Raw genomic sequence first — 11,478 nt, 5'->3', positions numbered from 1 at the left:
ATGGCCGACAGGAACACAGGACGCTCAAGCGCCAAGAAGAAGGAGAAGACGACCAGCAAACCGCTAGAAGAGAAGGAGAAAGACAAGACCAAGGAGAAGGCTGTGAAAAAGACACAGGAGAAACCGGCCAAGAAGGCTGAGAAGAGCCCCAAACAGCCGGCCAAGGTGGAGGAAGGAGGGCTGGAGGAGAAGAAGAAGGCTGGAGATGGAGAAGCAGTGGGGGGAGCAGAGGCTAAAGACCCAGGAGACAATGGCGACTTCCAGCCCATTGAGCTGCCGCCGTTTGAGATCGTCACTGGGTGAGTAGACGTCAGCCGGGGTCCGGGTGAACCCCACCTTCCTCTGCCCTGCTGACTTTCTCTTCTCTGTTGCTGTTGTCATGGCTTTCTTACCTCTTTTAAATGTTGGTTCCTCTTTTGATCAGTGTGCTTCGGAGATGCGATGGACTTATCCGTCGTTCATGAGTCATGTTGTTATGGAATATAAACAGTATCAGTAATGGGAGATGCTAATTTCTTGCACCTGCCGTCATTTGTAATGCTGCAGAAATAGCAATATGAGTCACAGAGCTCACTGAAGCCCTTTTCCCTGTGCTGTTTTTCAAAGGCCTGTTTGTTATATCTGTGTAGCCCGAGCTATGAGAGATGAACTGTGTGATCTATTTGTGGAATCGCAACTGGCTAGCTAGGAAATTAACCCTACGGTATATGGCGAAGTTGTATCAACAGCAGGCTAAGTGTGACTATTGAAGTATTTTATGAAGATGATTTTTCCGGAGCCCAGTCCATAACAAATAAGTCAGCATTTCATTTGGGAACATTTCAGAAAGTTAGAATGTTTAAATGGGCTCCTATTTATTCATTTAAATAAATGGATTGGTGTCCCTTCGCAGATGGTCATTCATTTATCTGAACTCCAGCCAAGCTATTGTCTAACAAACTGGAGTTTTAAAGTATTTTCTGAAATGGTCGGAGCAAGAGCCATGATCCCAAAAACTGGCAATACATTTACGAAAGTCATGAGTGCTTAAAGGTCTCTCCCTCTCTCTCACTTAAACCCTTCTCTCCTCCCCCACTCAGGCAACAGATGAGCCCGTTCTACTTCAGGTTCCAGTTCAGGAATGTGGAGTACTCGTCAGGCCGGAACAAGACCCTGCTGTGTTTCCGGGTGGACGTCCCGGGGGCCGCCGTGGACCCCCTCATGGGCTACATGGAGGACGAGCACGCCACCGCACACGCCGAGGAAGCCTTCTTCGATCAGGTCAGTGCAGCTCCTGCACCGACCTGTGCTCGACACTGTGTGTGTGTGCGCGTGTGTGTGTGATTGTGTGTGTGCGTGCGTCTTTGTGTGCGTGCGCGCATTACCATGACACGCACATATGACGTGCATTTGAGACTACCGACCACTGATCAGTAATGATACAATTTCTTCTTATTTTTCCACAAACTCACCCAACCTCCCCCCTCCATCCTCTCCCCTCCCCCTTCCATCCTCCCCCACCTCCCAGGTGCTCCCTAAAAATAACGCCTCACAGGGCTACGACATCACGTGGTACGTGTCGTCCAGCCCGTGCACGGCCTGCGTCGCCAAGGTGACGAGCGTGCTGCGCCAGCGGCAGACGGTGCGCCTCACCCTCCTATGCTCCCGCCTCTTCCAGTGGGAGGAGCCCGAGACCTGCGAGGGCCTGAAGGCTCTGGCCGGCGCGGGCTGCAAGCTGAGGATGATGAAGCCCACCGACTTCCAGCACGTGTGGGAGACGTACGTGGAGAGGGAGGAGGAGAGCTTCACGCCGTGGGAGGACTGCCAGGACAACTACAACTACTACACAGAGAGGCTGGCCGGGATCCTCAAGTAGACGGCGCCCACGCCAGCGAGCGTGGCAACCCGTGTATATAGTAGACCACCGCCACGACCTTGGGCCGGAGGTCAATAAATGCTTCCGGTGGAACGGTTTGATACTTTGGTGTTGGTTTGTAGGTGTTTCATTGCTGTTTTATTGGTTGGTTAGTGAAGGGCCATAAGGCCTTACAGGGCCTAAATGACATGTCTCCCCAGTAAAGGGACATATTCCCTTGAATGATATAGTTAGGGTATATGTCTGTACGAAGCGACAATGCACCACACCAACTAGGCGGCTTTTCTAGGCTCCTCCAAACAAAGGACATAGGCTGGTAATGTTGAAGCCAGTTTAATGTAAGTTTTGCAGGTAATGAACATGGCAAGGGTGCTCCAATGCTATGCAGGAGATCTTCCAGAGTGTGCGTGGAGCATCAGCCAGCCCCAGAATCAGACTTGGCCAGGTGAGGCTGCTTAAACCTGCCATTATCCACACGCTCTCACAATGTAATTATGATAACACTAGTAAGACAACAGAATACTTCAATGGTAAGTTGTCTAGGACCAATATAAACTTCTGACATATGCCTACATCTTCATACAGATAAGAGAGATGCTGGATAGTCAGTTTGATGTTAGAGGCAGAAGTATGTATGCTGCCATCTGGTGTTTGCTCCAATAATTTCATATCAAACAATCCTACATCAGTAGGTTCCCATTAAAACATGTACAATGCAACAATAAACCATAAACATCAATGACAAAAGAATAATTTGCAACTGTTTAACCAAGTCAGGTCAGAACAATGGTTCGAGTCATCACGGTTCAACCAGGTCAATATTTAAAGGACTTTAGTCCACCATTGGTCTCGGACGTCTCAGCTAGAGGGAGAAGCACATGGGAACACACAGACAAATAGTTTACTATTGTGCCAAAAATAAGTATTTGCAGATCATTCTGAAATGTATTTATATTATTGTGATTGTACCTTCGACCTCAGAGAAACTTAATGGAAGAGGTGTTGTTTCATAGCAAACGGCTATGTCTTCTGCATCTACAGGAAAAACAATAAAAGTCAACCACATGAGGCATGTGAACAGACCATGACTAAAGCACGGATACACAGCACCAACTCTTATGCATCCAAGCAGGGTAAAGCTGTATTTCTTAAATCAGATTTAAATAGTGTCCTGCTATTGGCCAACCATTTTTTATTGACTAGCAAACATGTGTTTTTCAAACGGCGTAACCTGTTTGTGAGGTCAAGCTTTACCTTTAGTTAAAGCCGGCTTTTCTTCATCACTGACATACTCCGCCAGTGGACAAGGTGCAACTGAGTGAAGAACGGGAGGGGATTTGGAATTGATTAAAGTGCATGCAAAGAAAACCAAAGCCCAATTTCCATGAAAACGTGGAGCACAACCAAAGAACAGATTGTAATTTCACAGCACATGCATGAAAGTCACACTTCAACAGTTACCCAACCACATACCATCACTGGCTTGCAGCTCCGCCCTGGTGAGAAAGAGATTGACCTCTTTGGGTTCGTCTTTGCTCGTGACTGTGGGAAAACAGAAATAATGTATTACCCAGAAGTATGCTGATGAGAACTGGCCCTTGTGTACAGCATTTATCAGGCCAGAGACATGGTCATTGAATACATGCAGTCTTCATTTAGATTGCTTGGTTCGATAATACTGAGATCACTTTGGGTCATATATACAAATCAAATGCCATGGCACCAAGAATGTTGAAACAAAGATGTAAGACCTGGTTTGCGCGTTATTCTCATCACAATGCATCCGATAAAGACAGCGATGATGCCGAAGAACAGACATCCAGATATGGAGAGCAGAACTCTTCTCTTAAGAACTACAAACAAGATGGAGGAAAACCATAAATACATTGATTACGGATATAAGTAATAATAATAATAATAATAATAATGATAATATTATGAATAATATAATAGGAATAAGATGACAAATACAATTAAATCCATAACATGTTGCCCAACCTGTCCAAACAGCTATTTCTAACCAGATCTTACATTAGTAAGACCTGAGCCTATGAAGAACAAACTTAGGGTCTGAGGTCACTCTAGCTACTAAGAGCTATCAAAACCCCCGCTACTACTCACGGAGATTGGTGGTCTTGAAGGGTTCACTTCGCTGGGAATAGAAAGGCCGTGAAGAGCGGTTGCCCATGCAGCTGTAATGGCTCTGGTTCACGTCTTTACTCATGACTGGGTGTTTGGCGTTAAAAGACAATGGGGACTTCTCACTTCCTCCAAACCTTGATGTTATTAGCATTTTCAATTAGTTCAAGTCACCTCAATTCAATTTTATTTGTATAGCCCTTAATCACCGGTACAGTCACAAAGGATTTAACAGGCAATATATTTATGACACCCCCCTGACCCTAGCCACCCAGAGGGCAAGAAAAAATGGAACGCAGAGTGGGGGATCCCTCCTTCCAGGGATGATCAGGAGTGCAATGGGTGCCATCATTGACATACTGTACATACATGCATATATAAAGGCAAAACATTTTAATCTGTGATGGGGTGCTAGCCGGTTAACCATAAAGAGAGTCCAGGCATCCAGTCGTTGCATCGGAACGGCTGCGTGGGCACCGACTCCAGGATGAATCGGGCCCAAATGGATGAATCCGGGAGGAGATGGATGCGTGACAGAATGGCACAGAGTACACACTTAAGAGTTCAGTACCTACCATGTGTAGTTCCATGTGTCTTCGCTCCCGTGCACCTCGCATTTCAGATCCAGCCGATCGGCGGAGAACACCTCAGACCATCCCGTTAGAAGAGTCACCGTGGCCCAGGGGCGTACTGTCCGGATGGAAACGAATCGTATAATGCTGGAGATGTTGTTGTGTACAAAGATGGTTCATAAAAAAAGAAAACACACCAACCTCCAACGTTGATGCTTATCGTATTACTGTCCTCTGTGGAAAAGTGTGGTTCCTGTCCTCTTGTTGCACGGCATTGATGCGCTCCGGCGTTATCAGAGGAGGCCGATGGGATGGTGTAGGTCTCACCTTGATTTGGGAGTCTTGCTGAGTCCTTGAACCAATGGAACTCCCATCCAGATGAAGTGTTAACCTTACAGCTGAAATTGAATGGTTCCTTGGCATACATCTTCGGATACCCGAGATCTTGTATTAGCTCTGGTGTAGGTTTCTTATCTGGAGGTATGTAGGCATAATCATAATCAACAATGTTCAGATGTTGTGGCCAGAGGGAAAAACACCTAGGGCCCTATCTTGCATCCGGCGCAATTGACTTTCTCACTGGCGCATGTGTCGTTGCTAGTTTGCAACCGGTGCAGAGCGTTCTTTTCCCTCCTGCGCCACGCGTCGGTAAATTAGGGAATGATCTTGCGTGTCCTGGGGCAAACGTTCCCTGGTGCTATTTTGCAGTTTCAGAAACCACTTGCGCCACAAACCAGGAAATACCTGGTTTAAAGTCAGTGGCGCGTTGTTCAGATGCTATTTTAAGGGCGCATACACTTTGCTTCTCTCATCTACCTAGCCACACATTCTTGGTAAATTATTTGGGAAAGAATAGCTGATACAGCGGTAATAAGTTGTACTTTTAAATCAATGCATCACACATATTTTCTTGACACAGACATCGTGAACATGCCCATAACTATTTGGATTAATGAGTATTTGATCGTGAGAAAACATTGTTTTACCGCAAATGAGTGTTAAGAAGAATGAATGAATGCGGGCGTGCGTGTGTGTAGGTGTAAAATAATTAATGAATGCGGGCGCTCGTGTGTGCGTCTATCTGTTTATACACACGCAAACTAAACACGTACCGCATAATACAGTCCATGGCAATGTATATTAACGGGGGGACACATGCATATTAGGAACACAAGTCGATAACGATAATGCATACAATACTGATAAGAAACAATGTTTATAATGTATTGCGTATATCATTAAATAGAACCACATTTACCGCATATCATATGTGTGGAAGAAAACCTTATTCCATGTGTGAATTAGGCCATATTATTTGGCCATAAACTGAGCCATTTGAAGTTTGAAATTCATGTGCATCTCTCTCATCGGAGACTGCAGATGCGCTGTCAAAATATCAACTTGTCAGATTCAAATGCACTCATGGCTCTTAAATGGGATGGGAGCTGGCACTCTCATTGGTTTATTGCACGTTACGCCCAAACCACACCTACGGCTTCCGTTTCAGACCGTTAAAATAGGGCCCCTAGTCTTTCGCCATTGTTGAATAGATGGACAGATATGACATTTCCCTTATTAATACATTGACATCATTCATTTCCCATAGTCATTTTCGGTTTCTGCTATAATAAATATCCTAAAACCTAATATTTGTTTGCTTCGCGATCATAATAATGCAGTATAACTACTATAGGCCCAGACGCCCAAACATACATGCTCAACACAGGGTTCCTTCTTTAAGGTAGTAGTGGGTCTGTTGTCTTAAAGGGACAATTTAACAAATTAAATTTTAGTTTAATTAATGTACTAATTGACATTTATAATTAATTTACTTGAATTAAATACATATTAACAGCCAAATGACCCAACCTCCTTAGTGTACATCTCCTGGAACCGCTGAGATAAGAAAAGACTGATGTGTCAAACATTTCATACACAACTAATAATGACATTTTGCAGGATACTCACCATAGACAAATAAGGAGACTGGGTTGCTGTGTTCAGACTTAACAGGTGGTCTGCCTTTGAGTTGTCCAGTACAGTTGTACTCTCCCGCATGCTCCAGTCTAGCAGAGCTAATCACAAGCTGGGATCCGTCTGACCCAAAAGAGACACCTGGCCCTTGCACCGCCACCTCTTGTCCTCCTCTGTACCAAGTATAGGTCCAGGGGTCTGGGCTGTCCTGCATCTTACAGTTCATCTCCACTTTCTCAGAGGGGAAGACATCAGGCCATTGTGTCTGGAGAGCCACCAATGGAACGGGAATCTCTGCAGAAAAGGCAACATTTGTATGTTTCCGTTGTCGCCAGCAGTGAGAATCACTTAGGTCGGACTTGGCCAACAGGAATATCCACTTGAATACCAATTAACATGTGAAAGAATGAGGCTAAATTTATGTTGATGTTGAAATTAACTGCCCCCAATAGTCTTTCTTAAATGGCAAGTTGGCATTTTATTCTCTTGTATAAATCTTGTGTAAATTATGGGCTACGAGAATAACTGTTGGTATGATATTGGTCTTTTATGAGTTCTTTAGATTCTTCGCCTCTTCTCCATAATGTTTGGTTAACCGTTGTCTTAACAATTTTCTTTTCTTCTCTTCTTCTGCTTTACCATGTCTCTCATGCATCTTTGCGTAGAGTCGGTAAACTTCGTTAGTGGCCTGTTGCTTTAAATATTGCCGCCGTAAACGATTATGGGTCACATATATCTCCTTTCCTTTTGTAAAGGTTGGTCAGGAGTATCCTATGCTAAAGGTGGGTTAAAGGTTGCATCAAGGCACCTTTCCGAAGCATTTTTTTTAATTCGAACAACCTTTAAAATAGTGTGAGATTGTGTGTTGAATGTAGTGTAGTTGTAAAGCATCTGCCACATGGACATGGGACGCCTGTCAATTCCAACCTTGACTAAACATTTAGTGGGTCATGTCATGAAATAAAATAATGTTTAATGTGCAAAACCCATGATTTGCTTGAAAAGGGAATCCGCTGGCATAGGTTGTTCGTGGATGATTGTGAATACCTCTGAGACTGCTTGCAACCAAGGACGAATTAACATGACCACGGGCCCTGGACACAAACCAGCCATGGACCCCTACCAACACGCAAATACACGCACTAGCACACCGAATTTGGTCACATATAACTCATGCAATCCACAATCACACACATTATAATGCAGCGCGCAGCCAGGAAAGAGAGAGAGAGGAGAGAGAGAGAGAGAGAGAGAGAGAGAGAGAGAGAGAGAGAGAGAGAGAGAGAGCATAGTGCCAGCCGCTCGTCTTACTGGCAGAACATGGAATCTGTCAGGTTAATTTCATGACTTTAAAAGCAGCTACTGACTTCCTCTAACGAATTTACGAGTCAAAATGTTGAGATGGACGGTATTTGTTGTACCAGGGCAGTACTTTAGGGTCTTTTTCTTTCTTTCTTTTACGCTATGCCGACCCGCTTAGCACACGTTTCTCTTTTTTTTCACTGTGAAATTGACCGTTGACCAAGCACTACGACATAAACGTTCCGTCACGTTAAAAAAAAAATTAAATGTGATGTATTTATTTTGCAAATCAAAAACATTCAAATCCTTTCATGACCAAAGAATGAATTTTGAATTTTTTAAATAAAAAAATTATATATATATATATATATATATATATCAAGGTATACAAATATATACAAATATATCATCATTGCCAGGGCCCTGGACATATGCCCATGCGGTAATCCGTCATTGCTTGCAACTAAAAACTATGATTCGATTTTGTGTTCATAATGAGAATTAGCAATAACTCACCTTTGACCTCTAAGGAGAGTGTGTTGCTTGGTATGTTGCCCGAAATTGGACATTTTAATACATTTGAATCAATTGAATGCATTCAATTGAATCAATTCAATTACATTTTAATAGATTAAATGCAATATAATAAATGTAATGTAATCTGATTTGATTTAAATAAAATAAAAAAATGATATTATTGCACCACATATTTTGTACATAGATGCATATATATCACTGTTACTACACTTTTCATTAGTAGTCATACATTTAATTTAGATGTATTTGTTTTTTTTGTATTATGTAATTCTTATAATTATTTTAACAGTCCTGTAAATGTTGCTGCTGTAACACCTTACCACTATGATTAGATTCTGTATTCATAATGAGCATAAGCAATAACTCACCTTTGACCTCTAAGGAGAGTGTGTTGCTGTGTTCAGACTTAACAGGTCTGCCCTTCAGTTGTCCAGTACAGGTGTACTGTCCCGCATACTCCAGACTAATCGGGCTAATCTTGAGATCAGATCCGTCTGACCCAAAAGAGACACCTGGCTCTTGCACCACCTCTTGCCCTCCTCTGTACCAAGTAAAGGTCCAGAGGTCTGGGCTGTCCTGCATACTACAATTCAGCTCCACTGACTCAGAGGTGAAGACAGCAGACCATGGTGTCTGGAGAGCCACCCATGGAACAGGAATCTCTGCAGACAAGCCAACATAAGTATAAAAGTAAACATTGAAAAGATCTGTTGATCGCGTTTCCTTTAAGTTATTATTCATCTCTACGACATTCCCTTTTTCAAAACGTCATTAATTTCCAATATCCATTTAACATTTTCCTAATGCTAATATTGTGCAACCAATAGGCTATATGTTTTTTTATGAATATTTCTATATTAACACAATGTTTATACCATAGGTCCAACATACAAAGGCCCAAAACAAGGTTCCTTCTTTAAGGTAGGGCTGGGTCTGTTGTCCAAAAGGGACAATATAACAAAGGCCTTAGGACACTGCTAGGCAGCAGAAGGGAGTTGACCTCCATCTCTTTACCAACGATATTCCCATCTAGAGGAAACATTCACTTGGCAGCTAAGGGACACAGACTCCCCAACATACTCAAAACATGAATCCTTCAGTAAGGAAAGCCTTGGTATGTTGCCCGAAATTGGACATTTTAATACATTTGAATCAATTGAATGCATTCAATTGAATCAATTCAATTACATTTTAATAGATTAAATGCAATATAATAAATGTAATGTAATCTGATTTGATTTAAATAAAATAAAAAAATGATATTATTGCACCACATATTTTGTACATAGATGCATATATATCACTGTTACTACACTTTTCATTAGTAGTCATACATTTAATTTAGATGTATTTGTTTTTTCTGTATTATGTAATTCTTATAATTATTTTAACAGTCCTGTAAATGTTGCTGCTGTAACACCTTACCACTATGATTGGATTCTGTATTCATAATGAGCATAAGCAATAACTCACCTTTGACCTCTAAGGAGAGTGTGTTGCTGTGTTCAGACTTAACAGGTCTGCCCTTCAGTTGTCCAGTACAGGTGTACTGTCCCGCATACTCCAGACTAATCGGGCTAATCTTGAGATCAAATCCGTCTGACCCAAAAGAGACACCTGGCTCTTGCACCACCTCTTGCCCTCCTCTGTACCAAGTAAAGGTCCAGAGGTCTGGGCTGTCCTGCATACTACAATTCAGCTCCACTGACTCAGAGGTGAAGACAGCAGACCATGGTGTCTGGAGAGCCACCGATGGAACAGGAATCTCTGCAGACAAGCCAACATAAGTATAAAAGTAAACATTGAAAAGATCTGCTGATCGCGTTTCCTTTAAGTTATTATTCATCTATACGACCTTCCCTTTTTCAAAACGTCATTAATTTCCAATATCCATTTAACATTTTCCTAATGCTAATATTGTGCAACCAATAGGCTATATGTTTTTTTATGAATATTTCTATATTAACACAATGTTTATACCATAGGTCCAACATACAAAGGCCCAAAACAAGGTTCCTTCTTTAAGGTAGGGCTGGGTCTGTTGTCCAAAAGGGACAATATAACAAAGGCCTTAGGACACTGCTAGGCAGCAGAAGGGAGTTGACCTCCATCTCTTTACCAACGATATTCCCATCTAGAGGAAACATTCACTTGGCAGCTAAGGGACACAGACTCCCCAACATACTCAAAACATGAATCCTTCAGTAAGGAAAGCCTTGGTATGTTGCCCGAAATTGGACATTTTAATACATTTGAATCAATTGAATGCATTCAATTGAATCAATTCAATTACATTTTAATAGATTAAATGCAATATAATAAATGTAATGTAATCTGATTTGATTTAAATAAAATAAAAAAATGATATTATTGCACCACATATTTTGTACATAGATGCATATATATCACTGTTACTACACTTTTCATTAGTAGTCATACATTTAATTTAGATGTATTTGTTTTTTTTGTATTATGTAATTCTTATAATTATTTTAACAGTCCTGTAAATGTTGCTGCTGTAACACCTTACCACTATGATTAGATTCTGTATTCATAATGAGCATAAGCAATAACTCACCTTTGACCTCTAAGGAGAGTGTGTTGCTGTGTTCAGACTTAACAGGTCTGCCCTTCAGTTGTCCAGTACAGGTGTACTGTCCCGCATGCTCTAGACTAACCGGGCTAATCTTGAGATCAGATCCATCTGACCCAAAAGAGACACCTGGTTCCTGCACCACCACCGCTTGCCCTCCTCTGTACCAAGTAAAGGTCCAGGGGTCTGGGCTGTCCTGCATACTACAATTCAGCTCCACTGACTCAGAGGTGAAGACAGCAGACCATGGTGTCTGGAGAGCCACCCATGGAACAGGAATCTCTGCAGACAAGCCAACATAAGTATAAAAGTAAACATTGAAAAGATCTGTTGATCGCGTTTCCTTTAAGTTATTATTCATCTCTACGACATTCCCTTTTTCAAAACGTCATTAATTTCCAATATCCATTTAACATTTTCCTAATGCTAATATTGTGCAACCAATAGGCTATATGTTTTTTTATGAATATTTCTATATTAACACAATGTTTATACCATAGGTCCAA

The 11,478-nt window shown here is 42.0% G+C and overlaps 2 protein-coding genes across 4 annotated transcripts in view; one reads left to right on the top strand and one right to left on the bottom strand.

Moving 5' to 3' along the window:
* On the top strand, positions 1-1,860 carry apobec2b (apolipoprotein B mRNA editing enzyme, catalytic polypeptide-like 2b; the record flags this gene model as incomplete). The annotated part of the gene is made up of 3 exons (XM_079741016.1): positions 1-299; positions 1,080-1,260; positions 1,508-1,860. The coding sequence occupies 3 exons, from the start codon at positions 1-3 to the stop codon at positions 1,853-1,855; spliced, it is 828 nt and encodes a 275-aa protein (XP_079597142.1). The 3' UTR covers positions 1,856-1,860.
* A 321-nt stretch (positions 1,861-2,181) lies between these two features.
* LOC307078820 (hemicentin-1-like) overlaps positions 2,182-11,478 on the bottom strand; it is a 28,640-nt gene continuing 19,343 nt past the window's right edge. For all 3 annotated transcript variants that reach the window (XM_079740813.1, XM_079740815.1, XM_079740814.1), the window contains 12 exons: positions 10,958-11,254; positions 9,853-10,146; positions 8,748-9,041; positions 6,535-6,834; positions 4,768-5,040; positions 4,570-4,684; positions 3,977-4,131; positions 3,607-3,708; positions 3,329-3,397; positions 3,110-3,169; positions 2,825-2,890; positions 2,182-2,717 (listed from right to left, as the gene is read on the bottom strand). In XM_079740813.1, the coding sequence (XP_079596939.1) occupies positions 2,671-2,717; positions 2,825-2,890; positions 3,110-3,169; positions 3,329-3,397; positions 3,607-3,708; positions 3,977-4,131; positions 4,570-4,684; positions 4,768-5,040; positions 6,535-6,834; positions 8,748-9,041; positions 9,853-10,146; positions 10,958-11,254 (2,072 nt within the window). In that variant the 3' untranslated portion in view covers positions 2,182-2,670. The remainder of the gene's footprint in view (positions 2,718-2,824; positions 2,891-3,109; positions 3,170-3,328; positions 3,398-3,606; positions 3,709-3,976; positions 4,132-4,569; positions 4,685-4,767; positions 5,041-6,534; positions 6,835-8,747; positions 9,042-9,852; positions 10,147-10,957; positions 11,255-11,478) is intronic.

This window comes from Pollachius pollachius (assembly GCF_949987615.1).
Source record: "Pollachius pollachius genome assembly, chromosome: 8".
In the NCBI taxonomy this organism is placed as follows: Eukaryota; Metazoa; Chordata; class Actinopteri; order Gadiformes; family Gadidae; genus Pollachius; species Pollachius pollachius.
This window is presented reverse-complemented; position numbering and strand designations above follow the sequence as displayed.